This window comes from Alosa alosa, chromosome 21 (genome assembly GCF_017589495.1).
Source record: "Alosa alosa isolate M-15738 ecotype Scorff River chromosome 21, AALO_Geno_1.1, whole genome shotgun sequence".
NCBI classification, from domain to species: Eukaryota; Metazoa; Chordata; class Actinopteri; order Clupeiformes; family Clupeidae; genus Alosa; species Alosa alosa.
In genome coordinates, this window is record NC_063209.1 from 3,884,589 (window position 1) to 3,902,130 (window position 17,542).

The 17,542-nt window shown below is 46.6% G+C and overlaps 2 protein-coding genes across 13 annotated transcripts in view; one reads left to right on the forward strand and one right to left on the reverse strand.

Moving 5' to 3' along the window:
- Positions 1–1,786, forward strand: part of map7d3 (MAP7 domain containing 3) — a 30,709-nt gene extending 28,923 nt beyond the window's left edge. For 10 of the 11 annotated variants that reach the window (XM_048231278.1, XM_048231280.1, XM_048231284.1 and 7 more), the window contains 4 exons: positions 139–211; positions 325–517; positions 1,146–1,435; positions 1,685–1,786. In XM_048231278.1, the coding sequence (XP_048087235.1) occupies positions 139–211; positions 325–517; positions 1,146–1,435; positions 1,685–1,692 (564 nt within the window). In that variant the 3' untranslated portion in view covers positions 1,693–1,786. The remainder of the gene's footprint in view (positions 1–138; positions 212–324; positions 518–1,145; positions 1,436–1,684) is intronic. The other variant, XM_048231279.1, reaches the window with a different exon arrangement.
- Positions 1,787–5,628: 3,842 nt separating this feature from the next.
- Positions 5,629–17,542, reverse strand: fhl1a (four and a half LIM domains 1a). Of its 2 annotated transcripts, none has more exons than XM_048230694.1 (6): positions 17,423–17,542; positions 7,993–8,174; positions 7,719–7,896; positions 7,337–7,506; positions 6,846–7,032; positions 5,629–6,416 (listed from the first exon to the last, which is right to left on the reverse strand). In XM_048230694.1, exons 2-6 carry the CDS (start codon positions 8,146–8,148, stop codon positions 6,262–6,264), a joined length of 846 nt encoding a protein of 281 aa, XP_048086651.1. In that variant the 5' UTR covers positions 8,149–8,174; positions 17,423–17,542; the 3' UTR covers positions 5,629–6,261. The 2 variants fall into 2 exon arrangements, with proteins under 2 accessions (XP_048086651.1, XP_048086650.1); XM_048230693.1 differs by lacking the exon at positions 17,423–17,542 and adding an exon at positions 10,979–11,057.

Below are 17,542 nucleotides of genomic sequence, written 5' to 3' on the forward strand. Positions count from 1 at the left end.
GTGTTCTTGACCGAAGTGGCACAGGCAATATAGGGACCATTTCAAATTGTAGGACTGTCTACTTTGGCACACTTGGCAGTAAGAGACTCAGTAATGCAGTCTTGTTTGATGGTTATTGTTTGTGTGTTCTTTGAATAGAGAGATGATGAGAAATGTGTCCAGGAGATGAATGGAAATGGAAATGATGACCAAGCAAACTGTGACGCCAACGGTAACGGCCACGTCCCTTATTGCTACTCTCTAGTGCTATCATACCAAATCCTTCCCCACATTCAAAAATGTCAAGTTCACAATATTAATCAATCCTCTGCTCTTTTCTCACAGAGGAAAATCCTGACCAACCAGAAGACACTGCTATAGAGTCCAACCAATCAGAAGCCCAGGAGGAGGAGGCCCTTCCTTTAGCTGAGCTAATGGCAGTGCGGGAGGAGCCCTTGGGCTGTGTGAATGGGCAGCCTGGGGTGGACAACAAGGAGAACAGCAACGGGTCCTGCACACAGGAGCCCCCTGCTGACAGGTCAGTAGTCAACTCTCCGCACGTCTGACCACTGCCCAGGGAACCAAAAGATTCTCTGGCCAAAAATTCCTGATGGCTTTCAGTGCAATTAGATGTTTTAATAACTTGACACTGTCGAGGCCTCCCATGGATTCTCCAGTCAGTGAGGGGAACTTAAACTTACATGACTATAAACCAATCAGACCGCTCCCAAAGAGATGGTCATTCTTCCCGAGGGTCAGGTGTGGGGTTGCCTGGGGTCACACTGAAAGGCTTGTGGCGGACGTCTATTGGTTGGTTTGCATAAGTAATATAATATAGCTGATATTGCACACAGCGGCTCTAAGCAAAAGAATTGTCCATTATCCCCTGTGGTGGCGCAGTGTGGTTGATTCTGCCCAAAATGTAGGTTAGTGGAGAATGGCAGCTGCGTAGCATGGAGCAGGTCTTTCCTATGGTGCCCCTGCAGAGCTCAGGATGTCAGGCGGTCGGGCTGTAAGCCTGCTTAGTAGGATTAGCCCTGCACGGTGGGTCTGAGCCCCCCCCCCAGGCCCATTAGGGGAAGATTAGACAGGCCTATCTGTGGCCACTGGGAGTAAACACAGACCACTACACCTTCTCCCCCCACCTCCACCCCCCATCCCCTCAGCAGTTGTCCTCCGTCCAAAAGCCGGCTGGTGGAGGGCTCCGAGTTTGTGAACGAAGACGCCAAGGTGGGCCTGGCACCAGGGGTCAACGGGAAGTCCGGGCCCTGGAGCTTTGAGGAGCTCATCGACCTCAACGTCCACAGCAAGGGCCGGCCACTGCTGGAGGCGGAGGCCTGCAACCAGGGCCTGATGGAGCGCGAGGCGGGGGTTCCCGAGGGCCCGCGTGTGGCCTTCGAGGAGAAGACGTCCGTCAGCTCCCTGCACCCCAGCCAGCCCATCGAGGCCTTGTCCGGTAAGGGCTGACCACTGCAGTCTGTGTAGCTGCTCGCTCAGTGTGTGTAATGAAGAAGATTACACTAAATTACATTAGATCACATTCAATTGAAGGCATAATCAGTATTCTGAAATAAGGATTTAGTCTTGTCTCAGGACACAGTATCATATTTGATTGTGTCCTGTGCTGAGCACTTACTGACTTTGTTCTCTCTCTCTCTCTCTCTCTCTCTCTCTCTCTCTCTCTCGGCCTCTTTTCCACTTCCAGAGATGTGAGGACTGGAGCCTTGTGATATACATACATATTTGTTTATTTTTTTGCACTCTGTGAGTTGTTGTCCAGTTTGAGCTTGAGAGCAGAGAGCTCCCCCGACCCAACGCAGAGCTATGCGACGTGACCTTCAGCTCCTCACCTCAGTGGCAAGACAGATGACACAACACAACACAACACAAAAGATAAAGAAGAGAAGCGCTTCAGGGAATACCTACATATTCTTCAGTGTGCTCGTCTGCTCCAGCTCTCAGCCTCCTTCCTATATAGACATTTTAGTCCTGTGAGTTTTTGTTGTTTTTTTATTGTTGTTATTGATATTATTAATTAATTGTTATTGTGTTGTTGTTATTTGTGTCATTTTTGTAATTTAGGGGGCTGCAGTAATTTATTCCTCTTCATTTTTTAATTTTATGACCGCCACTTCAATGTTTGTTATTTTTGAGATTTTTGGTTTTGTTTTATTTTTTTTCCTCCCAAGAAAATTCCATAAGCACACGTTGATGTTGATGTGGCTGTGTGTTGGTAAGAGGGTGATGAGGGTAGACACAGCTGCCAGATCTCTCGTGACCAAAGAGAAGCAGCCCTTGCTAGTCCATAAGCGCTCGCTGCTTTGGGTGGGGGGGGCGTGGTGCTCAGAACCGGCCTCTGGGCTTGGAGCTTTACCTTCTCATGCGCTGCTCCTCCTGTTCACACACACACACACGCACACACATGCACACACACCCACACCCACACACACACACACACACACACCCACACACACCCACACACATCCACACCCACACGCACACACACACGCACACACACACACACACACACAGACATTTAGTCTCAAACTCAAGCCTGGAGCTGAAGAATGCAACCCACATTGGCACCCCTCCTGGAATCTAAGCACGCTAGCAGCTGCGATCACGGCGGGCCTGGGGCTCTTATGAAACGAAAAGATTTCTTGTCGTTTCCCGTCTCCGTTTCTCCTCCCTTCTCCACCCTGCTCAGATTCTGAGCGCCACCGCATGGCAGCTCTCACTGCCCGCCGCCCCACCAGACACCCCCAGACCCTCAGCCCATCCTCCCACACCCCCCTCCACCAGACACCCCCAGACCCTCAGCCCATCCTCCACACACCCCCCCTCCCTCCCACCGGACACCCCCAGACCCTCAGCCCATCCTCCACACAACCCCCCCCCCCTCCACCAGACAGCCACAGACCCTCACCCCATCCTGCACGCCCCGCTCTTCCAGCGGTCATTAGCGCCACTCCCGTGGCTGCCCACAAACCTCTGTTTTGATTTTTGTCGGAGGGTGGGGCGTTGCACATAGGTCAGCACATTTCAGAGAGCGTGTCTCTGACAAACGGGACTTACTGGGTTTCACTTCAGCATACATCCATCTAATTGACGTGGTGTTGCTCTTTACATCTGTCTAGGCATCTGCGCCCTGCTTTTGAACTTAACCCAAGGATGCAGGTGTTAACCACATGTGTTGTGATCTGTCCTGTTTAATGAAGTTTATGCATTCTGCCAGTTCATGTGAGAGAAGATGAATGGTGTTTAAGTTCTCGGTTCTTGTTACACAGGTTCTTTAAGTGTACATAAATGCAATGGTTTGATATTCTGTGATGGTTAGATACTCATATCAGTTGCTTTAACATAACACCACCCTAAGACAAGGCTGGAGGCTGTATGAATCCATGTCATTCATGTAATAATCATATTACATCTGTAGTACTCTGAGGATTCACTGTAGCCCTGTGTCTTGCACATGCGGACGTGTGTGTGTGTGTGTGTGTGTGTGTGTGTGTGTGTGTGTGTGTGTGTGTGTGTGTGTGTGTGTGTGTGTGTGTGCACGCATGTGTGTCTATGGTCCCCCCTCAGGGTTTGCTTTAAGGAGGAATGCACCAGCCCCACAACTGATTTATTTTTTTCTTTCTTTTTTTTTTTTTTTTTTTCCCTTTAAGTTTTGTTTTACAAGACGTTCCCAGTCCAGAGTTTCTGCTCTGGCTACTCCGGAGTTCCGTGTTCCAGAACATGCCAGTTCCTACATTCTTTTTTCTCTTTGTTGTTTTCCTCCTTCACTCTATCCATGCTCTTGCACACATATGCATCTATACCTTCGACTCCAGCGCTCTTAAGTTTTAAGATCTCTAATTTGGTTGTTTATAAATATATAAAAATATATATATTTGAATATATATTTCTACATATTTAAGTGTTATGTATATAATCAGTATTAGGCCGGTAAGCCATGTCTGTGTGACTGTGGGAAGGGTAGAGTAGTGTGTAGTCTGTTACTGTATACATACGATACGTTAGTGAGGACCACAGCAGACGCCAGCCCTAAGTGCAGGGAGCCAGCGCTGTTGCAACACTCTAAAGCTTTACATGTTACACAAATGGGTCCTGATCTACTAACATGACCAGGAGTTATCCTGCTACTGTTTGATTTGCAAGAGGCCGTGTGTGTGTGTGTGTGTGTGTGTGTGTGTGTGTGTGTGTGTGAGAGATTTGGAATGGGCTCTGTGTGTCTGAGGGGAATGAGGATGTAGACAGAAAGTGCTGTTAAGTTTACAGGTTGTGCTGGTTTGCTCTGTAAGGTCTGGGTTAGAAGCCCACACTGACTGGAGTGGTCAAAAGGTCTTTTCAGAATTTGCATGTGTGGAAGTCAGATTGGAGACGGTTGCGTTGGATGCGGATGATTGTGGCCTTGGTGGACTGAGTCACAGCTTCACATGTTAGTTGCCGAGTAAAGGGTAGACGATAGCACAGGGCCATTGGGTGTTTTTTGACCAATCCTGGCGTCCATGTTTAATTTGGTTGTCAGGAAAAGTGAATATCTTGAACTTTCTCGCGCTTTGATTGGTTTGTGCTTGACTGTGTTTGGGGACCCTTAATAGTCTGAGCGGAATGTTGCTCATTTGCTTCTGTCATATTTTAATCAATCTCTATCTGTAAATACTAAAGGCTCAAACAGATCAGTACATCAGGGTCCTGTAGGTTATGTTGTGTGTTATTAATGAAAACTAAGAATTTCAACTATTTAAAACCGGTTGTGTGTGTATGTGTGCGTGTGACCGCTGCTGGTCGTTATTGCTCCACTCTTCTTGCGACATGTGACCTGTATAGACCGCTTCAGATCTGCTAGATTCCTTTCGTGCATCTGAATGAAACGAGACGTTTGACGAGGCCTAGACATTTTTGCACTGTGGGTCCATTGCAGGCCTCCAGTGGCCGGAGGCTGGTGGCGTGGAGGAGAACAGTGTTCTGGGTTTTACTGGAGGTGGGAGGAGAAGCGAGTGTGCTTGCCTGAGGGGATGGGGATGATGACTGCGTTGGCTGCCGGTCACTCCCTCTCTCTCTCTTGGCCTTTGAGTCCTTTTAGTACCCCTGAGGTGAGAATGTGTTAGCCACCCTAAGTGCCCGAAGTCATGCTGTGGGCTCCTTAGTCCGCCAGTAAAGTCTGTACTGTGTGTGTGTGCGTGTATGTTGGTAGGTATGCTTGAGCTTTACATGAGATCAGCACTACTGATGTCAGACGGTGATAGTGGCGGATGATGAAGAACCTTGTACTCCCTCTATGCTATGAACTTGAATTTAAAGCTAACTGTTCTCCATCTCCTAGTTGTTCCAGCAGTAGGATAGAACAGTGCCTTAGGTTAAAGAGTAGGACCGATTTTTATTTTCATATAATTGCTAAAGCAGCAAGTCACATGTGCTTACCTCGGCCATGACAATCACTCTACCTGACTTGGGCCATGAGGAGAATTTGCTTCTGAAGAGCTGTTCAGGTCTAAATACGGCCCTATCCATAAAATTATATTTGTAAATATATCTAAAGTGTACTGGATAAAACTGTTAAAATAAAGTTTTGCAAGATAAAACTTGAGTGTTTGTGTCTTTTGTGCAAATTAGCATTATGTAAATAAAAGAAATGAGATGTGAAAGCTTTAGGTAGATTTTATTGAACTCCGTGAAACACAATGTATTTTGTTTTTCTTAGCATTTCTCATGTTGTGTGAGTAATGGTGAATCCCTGTTCATCAGATGGAAGCCACACTGCAGCATTCTCATATCCCACACACAAAAGACAAGTCCACTCCAGAAGCATTAATACATGTTTGGCATACAGAAGTGTATATGTGAGCCTAGCATCTATACTTTGACTGCGTTACTTAAATCTTCCATTGAACCTCTTCTCAAATATGACAAAAAGGTTTCAGAGCTTAAGCAAAGCCTCTAAAAGCACTGACTTATTGTAGGTCTAAAAGCATATTGCTTCTGTTCATTAATTGAAAAACAAAAAAACATTATTTTAATGGCCATCAGATCTTTCTGATGCTGGTTTCGAAGTTTAAAACGCAGAAATACATGTTGCGTTGAGATGACCCTTAAGTTCATTCATCTCCCAGTTGAATCTGCATAGTACATCTTATTGCTACTTATTCCATTTTGTCGCCCATTGATTTTGCACTGCAGCTTAAACATAAAGATGCTTTAGATTACAAGTGTTAACTCCTCTATTTCATCACTCTGCTGAATCCCATCTGACTGGACCTTTGATATCCCACTGGTACTTCACAGCTTCTTGGCGCAGTCAGGGCAGTAGATGTCCTCTCCATTCAGCACAAAGCGCTTATTGGCCAGAGACAGGGAGCACTTCTTGCAGTTGAAGCAATATTCATGCCAAGAGTGGCCCTCGTAGTTCACCACATTGGTGCCCCTGCCAAATCCTGAAGAAGACGAAGAATTATTTTTTTCAGGTGAACACATTTAGAGACTGACAAGCCATGCTGCCTGTGAGTCTACATCTTCTGTAGGCTTCAGACCCTGATGCTCCAAACACATGTATCATGTATTGGTCTTTTTAATCAACAATATTTGGAGGCATTATATATATATACTGCTCAAAACAATTAAGGGAACACTTCAATAATACACTGGATCGTTACTCTGACACTGGACAAGCACAAGTAAAACTTTTGAGGCTAGTGTTTTATTTTGCAAGAACTGTCTGACATTCTGTGACTAGTTTGAGAATGGAGAAAAAGGGGGAAGGTTTCAAAAATGTGTTTTAACAATTGTGGAAAGCTGTAAGTGTTCCCTTCATTTTTTTGAGCAGTGTATATTATGTTATGTATATATTATATTATATGTAGTACCTGTAATAGGATTCTGGCATCCATTGCACTTCTTGGCCACAGAGGTCTTGTAGCAGTCCACGCAGTAGACCGCATCCTCATGGGAGGTGAAGGAGGCTCCCGCTAGAGCCTTCTTGCAGGTGCGGCACACAAAGCACTCGGCATGCCAGGGCTGGTTCTGGTAGCTGATCCCACCAGAGGTGATGGCCTAGGGGGAACAGGGGTTGCAATACCACAAAGTCTTTAGCCTAAGAAGGGCTGGTTAAGGCACATGTATGCTAGCTTTAGAGTCTGTGCGTGTGTGTATGTGTTTCTTTTAGATGTTTTGGGGCTTTTCTAGCCTTAATTAGTAGAGCAGTGAAGAGTAGAGGGTAAATTATTGGGAGAGAGATGACCTCAGGCCACACTTGAGTCTGTGTCCTCCTGGACCCTGGGCCTGTGTGAGGTGTAGGATACTGTTGCTGGCTCCACAGCTCCTCCATGTGTTTGTTTTACAGTTTTTGAGAAGTTACCTGCTTGCAGCCAAAACAGTGCTTGGCAAACTTCTTCTCATGGCAAGGGGCACAATAGATGTCGTCGCCCTTGTTCAGGAAGCTATTCGAGCCAATTGGCTTCTTGCACTCGAAGCAGGTGAAGCACTCCTCATGCCACACTTTGTTCTTGTACTCCACATTCTGGGTGCCTTTAAAAAGAGAACACCAAGAACCAAGAATGATCTAACTAAAGATGCAGATCTGGGAAAGAGAGTAGGCTACACTTCAAGGACAGTCCCTTTGTTTTCTACAGTATGTGGCTGTTCATACTTGTAAGCAAGTAGAGTTAATGGTGAAAACTGACTGAAAGTCACATCAGAGGACATGCCGGTCCCCTGTTGACTGAATGAGCTGTACAGACCTGGCATAACGACCTTGTAACAGGCCTGGCACCGAGCACCTTCTTCACGGGAGTTGCACTTGCCACACATGATCTTGCCATCATCCCGAGCACAGAAGGGCTCATTTGCCAGGGGCTTGTAGCACTTGGCACAGCGGAAGCAGTCCTCATGCCAGTGACGGTTCTTGTGATTCAACTCCTAGGGGAGGTGAGGAGAAGAACAGTGAGACAGCACAGCTAGATGACTGGTGTTAACAGAGAGGAAATGAAGGTCCTAACAGAGGTGACCTCCCACCTTGGCATCTGCACCAATGGGGCGGCGGCATTCGGCACAGGAGTTGGCACAGAGCTTGTCGAAACAGCGCACGCAGACATGCTTGCTGTCCTTGTTGACGTACTTCTTCCCCTGCAAGTTGTCACGGCAGTAGAAACAGTCAAAGCGGTCAGTCATCGTAGCACTGAGATAGTGACGTGGCCCTGTAGGAATAGACAGACATGGAAACAGTTCAGCATGAAGAAGTTATTATTTCAACTGCAAAGCACCACAGGATCGTTCAGTTTGATAGATGTGGAATGGGTACACCAATCAGTTTGATGGATGTGGAATGGGTACACCTATCTGGCAAATTAGCTGAGGTCCTATTAAGTAATATTCATATTCTATGACTTGGTTTAAAGAGAATGAAGTTGACATCCAATGAGGTGTTCCCACAACACCCACAAGGGGGCACTATAGTCTCAAATTTTCCTTTTGGTGGTGCTCCTGCTGATCCATCTATTTGTGTGTAGTATGTAATCTAAAGGCAAGACAAAAGTTTAAGGGGCTTTTCAAATATATAGTATGTATCACAGGCCACACTCTTAGTGTTATTCTCGCCTACACGGTAATCAAACCCACACACTGAGAAGCTCTCATAGAAGATAATGGCTACAGTGAAAGAGTTGTAGGACACTGTTGAGTTTGTAACGCTAATACAGACCCCCTAAAGCTGTTCCCCCCAGCAGGGCTAAATCAGGAGCCTGTCTGTGACTCAACTCAACTCCGCTCTTTGAAGAGCTCCCCTGTGGCTGTGCAGATTGGCCACTTTTTATCCCTCACGGCAGCAGCCCCTGTTCACGGCACGGTAAGCAAATGCAGCCTAGCAACAGCATGCCAAACAACTTGTGTGTGTGTGTGTGTGAAAAGGCGTCTGTTCAGATGCGGGCCTCCGTTGTATGAAGTCATGTCACGGCCAGCCAGCATGGAGGCGTTTCACAGCTTATGTGTGTTGCCACATTTTTAGAAAGATGGGGACAAGTCGTCCCATCCCGTTGTTTTGTTTTTATCTGGCTCTGTCCTATCACCTATCACTGGCCATCATGTAAACACAGCTCCCTGGGGCTGCCCGCTGTTCCACTCTTTAACATTCCACAGCTTCCATCTGAAGAGCCAGCGAGAGAGGTGGACCGGCCGGCCAGACAGAAAACCAGGGAATCTGCTCCCAGTGGGAAAAAAAATGGTGGACAGCCAGAGTCACGGCCAAGGTCACATAGCCAGTGTCAGTGTGCAAAATGAGTTTGGGTTTGGGGTATCAGATGGATGTATTCTCATGGAATAGCATGCCGCTTAAAGAGCACAGCCCAACATTCTGGGCCACTTTCCCAGACGGGGATTAGGCCTGATGCTGATATGTATCGGTCTGCAAATCTAGAGTGTCCATTCAGTTTGGAAATTTCAGGAAACCTGGCCCAGGAAATGGGTCCTTGAGGGCCTGTTGAGTTCGGTGCCCTGCTGGGTCTGGAGTGGAGCTCCTTTTTGTCATTCCAGTCCTCATAGTCAGAGGCTCAATCCAACATCAGCAGACCTCTGACTCACTGCGCTAGGTAGGACGTGTGTGTATAATTTGTCACTGACCTTTACAGCATGACAGAATGCTGCGTGTCTCTCCTAATCCATTGCGTCCAACAAGACTCAAATGAATGTGGAGTGACAGTGGAATGACATTTATCTCCGGTTACCATGGGGATGTTTGTTTAAACAACTGGCTGCTATTTTGGTCAGTCATTTATCAGGAGACCGCCTCAATGGCTTGTCCTCAGGCCGCTGCTGTGTGTGTGTGTGTGTGTGTGTGTGTGTGTGTGTGTGTGTAGAGGCTCACAGTAGCATCTTACAAAGGAGCTCTCAGGTGAGCTCCAGGGATCCACAGCACTACGCTATAAGGAAGGGACAAATCCAAGACATCTCCTGCAGATTAGATCTGCGTCCAACTGGTGTTGCTCTGGATGTTTTGTTACTATTCCCAGTAGGGTTGTGTTGATGAACATAAAAAGTGAAACATATCAAGTGAAATCAATAAATAGATAAAGGCCTAGTGCACCCAAGCGGACAGCATGGATATGATGTTTGTTCTTTTAACAATAAAACCCATCATACTCAACCCTTTTTCTGTAGCACCCCTAACTTGGGCAACTACCAGTTGCTCCTATACCAACTGTCCACAATATAGGGGGCCATTCCTCTGACCTGACCGCTGTGGCTCCCCCACTAAGCCTCTGGAGGTAGGCTCCGTCCACAGCTGCTCCTCTCTAATACCACTGGCATGTGCCTTCAGCCTGGTCAGAGCAGAGGGCAGGAGTGTACCATTCTGTCCCCTGAAGGGAGGTCCAGGCATTTCGAAAAGGTCAGTGAGGGATTGAACAGAACTGTGAGGTGGCAAGGTGCCAGGGCAGAGTGAATGAAAGCGTGTCTGACAGGAATAATCCCACCTCAGGCCGACAGGAGTGACATTAGGGGAGAGAAAGAGGATTTGTCCAAGTCAGACAGAAAGGGAGCTACAAGGGGCAGACATCATCAGGTCTCAGGGCCCATGCGGACCCCCAGGGTGGATTCCGACCTTCGCTCATTTCCCCATGCCGCCCTATCTCTCTCTCCCACTCACTTCCTGTCTCTTAACACTGTCCTATCTACATAATGGCACACGTCTGAAAAATATACTTACATGTCCAAAATGATGTAATATATACTAGAATATACCAGGAATGTGACATTAGTTTTGAGCAGCCTTGTGGATGGTTTATCCCATCTTTACCAAACCAAGTCAAATAGCCCTAATGTTTTATGTTTGACCTGACAAGTAGACATCCAATATTCAGTTCAGATCTCCAACTCAGGACAGTAAGCAGCTCTATTCCCTGTTCCAAGAGAGAACAATACAGCAGAACAAGTTCCCTTTGCCCTGAAAACCTACACGTTACCTCAGACACCTGATGGTCTCCTACAATCAGCAGAACAGCATCTTTACCTGAGTGTCTGAAGAACGTCATGGTTAAGTCCAGGAAAGAGCGCTGAGGCAGACGGTGATGGAGAGAGACGAGACGCTATCCACAAAGTGACATGCACTCCGCGATGCTACGGACACCCATATATACCCCTCAACCCCATGTCCTGCCCCTGATGCCCCAACAGGCTGACCAAGAACTGCCCATGCCATTTTAGGGGGTGTGTGGTCCCTAGAGTATTGGGGGGCAGGGTGGACAACCAGGGGATGAGTGGATGAAGTGGGATGGAATTCCGCTGGTGTGACATCAAAGGCGAAAAGAGAGTGAATTGAAAAGGCTGGAATGAAGATGGAGACCCAGAGGGGGATCAGCTTCCTCTGGCACTCGCGCGTGCACACGGCTGAGAGGCAGCTCTGCCATTACACTGCACCAGAACCACAGGGAGGCTGGACCACAACGACTGCTAAACAGCACGTAGTCATAACACAGTCCGTCCAGTTTATAAATCCTCCCACAGACTCACCATCACAAATGTTTGTTCAGCACTAATTACTCTTCTAGGGAATTGATCTTTGACTGTTTACATCAGCATACTATAAAGTGTGTCATGGATGTACCACAGTGCTCCATACTGTAGATAAACATCAATCAATGAAATTACTGTCACCCAGCCAGACAGTCTAGATCTGCAGATTGTTAAGTGAGCATGGCCTGCAGGGACCAGAGACCAGACTGAGTTTGTCTGCCTGTTATCCAAAATGAAATGACTGTTCCACAGCACTTTTTGAGGTGTACAGTATAATATGCGTAGGTCCCTCAAGGGACTTCTTGTCTGCCTCAATGTTCCTGTCCTACACATGACTTTTCCTAAATCAGCCACAGGGGACGGCAGCAGAGCCCTGCAGCGCAGCTCAAACACATCAGCTCAGCTGAGACGGCTCAGCCATCTCCTGGTGCTCTCCAGGAATTTCTCCGCTCCTTCGCCTCAGGGTCTCCCAAACTCCACCAGCTGTGGCGTAGCGGCCTGATGGAGATTTCCAGGACATCGCTTAGCTCTCCTTCATCCGCTACCCCGTGGTGATACTCATCAGAGATCTGTTCTGCTGAGAAATCACCTGCTTTCCTCATCTAGACACTGGCGATGTATGAAGTGCTAACAGAAAATGTGTTCACTGGCCCTAAGAGTGAGGCTTTGTTCATGTTTTAATGTTATGAAATGCTTTCATTTCTCATCTTTCTCAACTGTTTTCAGCATATGGTTAGACTTTGTCTTGAATGAACCATTGTAAGTTCTCCAAATAAAATGTAAGTGCTTAGAAAATGAAGGCCACAAGTGATCTATTTTTACCCCTCATGCACCAACTTTTCTATTGTGGTGGGCTGTTTGAATTTCCATTCTCGTTCAGATTTATGCTGGTATCTCATTTCTCATTTAAAAAACACCAGGTTTATGGGGTTGTTTTCTGGCGAACTGGTGATGTGTGTCGAAAACTATGCCTGCCGTGATTCATGCCAAAGTTCTGCTTGTTGCACACAAATCGGTTTGAGATTAAGCCGGAAAGAAAAGAGCAGAGGAGAAAAAAGCGCCACCACCTCATTTCTCAATGCTGAACACCCCTCCCAGGCAGCGCTTGACCCTGGGTGAAAATACTTCCATAAAGGGAGTGAGGCGCAACGCTGTCTGTGCTCATGAAACCACACGCTTCTGGGATGGAGTTGATTGTGAAGCCTTAGCCCCTCTGTATACAGGAAAAGGACTCGGGGCACTAAATGTACCATCCTGTCTGTAATCCACCAGTTGTTTTTCATATACTGTACTCGTAGAGAGAAGCTAGATTAGTATCGTAAACAGGGCTGGCCTTAAAGCTTGTAATTACTGACCTGAGTAAACAGCCGTCATGGCTGTTCATCGGGACTAATGAGTTTTCCATGTACACAGTCTCCATTTTATGAAGTCCACAGCCTGGGGAACAATGCTGCATGATGTTGTTTATGTCAGACATTTGGTTAGAATGGCCAGTTTCGTCTCTGCTTCATTACAGAGGGCTAAGCATCTGTCAGTGGTATAATTTGTGACTCAATTATACTAATCCCACTGTGAGGTTGAAATCAGCAGACAGGCGCCATGGCCACCATGCCTTCTGGAGGACGCCTCTATAGGAGGCCGAGTCCAGTCCTGTATGCGCCGGACCAGCGCACTCTCTCCCTCATCCCACCCCACCCCAAGTCAGACCTCTACATTCTCCTGGAATGCTTTCATCCACTCTGGCATGCCTGCACCTCTCCTCCTCCCACTATACGTCTTCTGCTGTTCTCTCTTCGGTCAGCAGATGCTGGGATGACCTAAGCAGCCTGGGGATTGTGTCCCTCGCTGCCTGGAGCCGTCTACTAACAACTGATGAAGCAGTCGACTAGTCCCTTAAACTCTTGTAGCGTTAAAACACAAGCTCCTTCAACAGTTGGTGGTGAAACGTCCAACTGTCACAGTTTGTCAACGGTGTGCATGTCAAAACAACATTGCTGTCCCTGTGCTTTGTTGACATTTATAGGATTGATTCATTGGCTGTGTTTCTGTTTCTGTTGTGTTGTGCTAGACTGGCTGGCCTGATGGACAATATAGGTGGAATGCAGGCCCTTTTGGCCCACCTGCTGTCCCTCAGGCCTGGGCTCTTATGGACGCCTGAAATAGCCACGCTTACTCATCGTGACAGCATCTGCACACACACAGCCCCTCTTATCTGGCCCCTCCAGCACAGCCGATAGAGTGAGAGAGGGAGAGAGAGAGAGAGAGAGAGAGAGGTTGATGAGGAGCAGACCAGGCTATAAGTCTCACATGGCCAATCACATACTGAGGGGTAACATCTGGGCTACAGTCGCAAGGATTATGGAGATGATGGATGTCCAGAATTTAGAAGCAAGAATTTAGACTCTCCAAATATGCGGTCTCAAATGGGTTTTTCTCCCAGAGACCCACTGGAGCTGAGATACGTGCCCTTTCAAACGATCCTCACAAATGGATCAGCTATTTCCAACAGGGCCCACTTATCAAAAGCTTGGAACGGGTTGAGGAACCAAACCAAATGAAAGGAGCAAAACAGCACTGAGTTCAGCGGGTGGTTCCCAGCGCTTTCCCACGTCTCCCTGTGGCCTGGTGTTGGAGCACTGCGGCGGCATGCTCTCCCACTGCTGGGTGTGGCTGAGCATCTTAACGCTCACTGAGACACTTTTATTGTACATTTGCAAACTGCCGGGTCTTAAACCTCATACTAAAGTCAGGTCACACAGCTGGTGCTGCCAACAGAGGATAAACAGTGACGACTAGATTGTGATTTTACAACTGATCCGTTGTAACCAACTGACCAGTTTTTTGTTTACTTGACTCTTTCCTCAGTTGGTTGGTGGTTTTATAATGATATAGGCTAGTTAAAGAGTTTCCAGAGCGTGACGAGTAAATGACGAGCAGCCAGTGGAGGATTCCAAGCTGGGGCTGGAGAGGTGCAGCATCCCCCTGCTCTCCGTGACCTGTGATGGGAGTGGAGGAGTGGGCGAGCAGGGCAGAGGTGATGGTGATGTCTGTCCAGAGGAATGTGAAGGCTGGGGGAGAACGGACAAAGAGGCGCGGAAGGAAGCCTGGCGCACCTTTTTTTCCAAGCCACACAGGAACAGGATCTCTTCTTTATTACTGGAAAGTACAGGCTGCCCCATCTCCACCATCAGCACTTTTGCTTTGTGTGCAGCTGCTGTTCACAGTCACCCTGTGATTGAGCTCATATGGCCAGTGTGTGGGGGGAACAAAGCTGTGGTCTCTGTTGCAGTGACATCATAGCATAAGCAACATCCAAAGCAATGTGGATAAAATGTGTTACGAGCTCTTGCAGGTCTCAGATGGGAGCCTCAGAGGCAGGGGATGCTGAGAACAAGCCTAAATTGGGTAAAAAAAAGTTGCAACCACAAGAAAACACCATTAGTCTGTCCATATGGTTGACATTTAAAGTGTGGTTCAGTAATCAGATGGTTGTATCATTCGCCGTTCATGGATGATGCTCTTTTACAAAGATGACCTCGTCTTATCTTTCAGAGGGGCTATTAGTGCAGGAGTGACTCAACAAGTAGATCTCTGTCTCCAATATAACCTTCTAATGTAGCGACACCTCTGAAGATGGTGCTGACAGTCTGTCATCATTCTGTATGAGCAACATCCTCGGACACTTACTGACTGGCTGTAAGGGCCTCCTGCACTGACCTGTAGGAGAGGTCCCATTTATCCGTACACAACTAAGCCTCCTGCTCTCACTTGGAGCTGAGCTGATCACAGGGAAGTCAATGCCTTTGACACGTGTCCAGCAGATACACAAACATACTGCCCCCCCCCCTCTCCTTTTTGTTGAAGGGCAGCTAAAGGTCTTACCAGTGGTCTCACCAAAAGAGGGATTAAGTGCTTCCCCTCACTTACTGCCCTTTATCACAATGACATGGACACATGCACACACACACAAAGATAGCCACCTAAACTTTGGGCCAGGAACCACAACAGTCTGCATGAGTCAGAGTTCTGTGACATTCTGTCATTGGAGCAGCATCCTCCATCTGTCACCAGCAGACCACTGTCACCAAACTACATTTATCAAGTTAGGAACAATGCACCAATCTTTGTCACCAGATGTTGCCATGCAAGTCCATAATGATTGACTGACAGGACATCTTCACTGGCAAGTCCCCAGTTTCTCCTAATTCCATTGCAATGACCCATCAGAGTTACATAAGATGGGTTAGTCTAGTGTTCGGAACAAGAGTTTGGCTTTCAACTGCACAAGACTTTCTGGGTGGCTCTGGCAGCACAAGAGCAAACACAAACGGAGCAAAAAGTTGACCTGAGCTGGGCGACTAAGAGACTGAAGTTTGTATATCTGAGTGAGTAAGAGAGAGAGAGAGAGAGAGAAAGAGAAAGGAGGAGTGTGTGTGTTATGCTGTACTCTGCCTCCACTGTTGGGAATGCTAAAGTCCACCCTTAGCTCTACATTACCTAATTAGGACCTGCAAGAGTGTGCTCTACAGCTCCCTCTAGTGGGAGACTAGAGAATCAAGTTGTCAGTCAGGGAGGCAGGCTGCTGAAAAGGGGATGTGTCTGAACAGGGTTCTCATCCCACTATTCTTTCCCATTCTCCAGACACAACTTTGTTTCACATGAATTGCCCTCTCTGAGTCTGTAAAAAAAGGCTAGCAGTCGTTAGACACAGTTACAGTCCCAAATGTCTCACTGTCTGTCCATGCCCTGGCCAACAAGCTGTCTGTTCAAACCTCACATGCACAGCTCTGGAGCTCTGCATTAGCACACTGGACATGTTTCTGTCTGCCAGATGAAAAGCTGAAATAAGAGACTAGAGACACATGTCACCTGGACATGACCGTTCTGGTCAGTTAGAGGGGAAAACAAACATTAGAGTTGAATATGACAAAACAAACATTAGAGTTGCATATGAGAAAATAAACATTAGAGTTGCATATGATAAATGGGAGCTGAAGCCAGCACACCCATCATTAATACTCTTGCCAAGAAAGATGATGTCACACCAACAGGGAGCTCCTGCAGTTTCTGCTGCCGATTTACAGGTGTAGGTGAGCGTTGCTAAGGAAAGATGATGTCATGCATCTGGCTGAATACACAATAGAAGGCTATGTAGAACTTAATGTGTTTCAAATGTTTTAGAGCCCAACCTTAAATGACCCCATTATTAGCTAAAAGGTGAGCTATCTCTCCAATAGAAAATAGCCTGATGCTTAAACAAATTTTACCCAACGAAAACCTTTCTCCACCAAAAGTGATAAAAACCATGTAGCCTATAGGCCTACTTACCCACAGGTATTCCATTAAAATGAAGGCATTGTTCTAAAAAGTCCTCTTTATTATTTTTCTATGTAGGCTACTTCCCACAAGCTTCTCAATGGCAGGCTATTTTAAAGTTTACTTGAAGCAAATAATAATACAAAAAAAAAATAAAAAAAACAGGACGGGCAGAATAAACAGCTACATCTCTTTGTTATGGTCACTTTTGTAAAGTTTTAAAGCTGAATATATGTTTAAACATTGAGGTCAGTAATCACATAAAACAGGTGGCCCTAAACTTGTCAGTATATGCTTCCCAAAGGTCAGAAATCGAAACCATTTTATGACAAAGTGTTTTGTGACTGATATGTTGTTCTCTGTTTGGAGCAAATTCTTGTAGCCTACTTAGCCTACTCCACCGTTAATAATTTTAGAAGAAGACAAAAACCATTAATTTAAAACAATTTTGACATACAACAGAGCAATATCATGTGTTAAGAGTTTGGTGATCAAACGTTTTGATTGACAACACAAAAAAAGAATATAGCCTACTATATTGCCAGATATAATATTTTTTTGTTATAAGGGGATGACATTGTCTCGCTCCCTAATCTTCAAAGCTGCTGTTGGTTAAGGAACTTACCGATTGGAAACTGTGTTAATGGTAGGTGCCTCCGTTCTCCCTGCACTGGTGCGTGCGCTGGTTTTGTCCGCTGAAAAATAATCTGACCGTTGTCTGCACTTTAAAAGTCTGCTCGAGTGA

What these genes read in the sequence shown, in the direction of transcription:
- fhl1a (XM_048230693.1), bottom strand. Translation starts at nt 11,000, where the DNA reads ATGACGTTCTTCAGACACTCAG. An exon ending in GACGTTCTTCAGACACTCAG is followed by an intron (nt 8,175 to 10,978) that starts GTAAAGATGCTG and finishes CTATTCCTACAG; the next exon opens with GGCCACGTCACTATCTCAGT. An exon ending in ATGCCAGAATCCTATTACAG is followed by an intron (nt 6,417 to 6,845) that starts GTACTACATATA and finishes CGTCTTCTTCAG; the next exon opens with GATTTGGCAGGGGCACCAAT.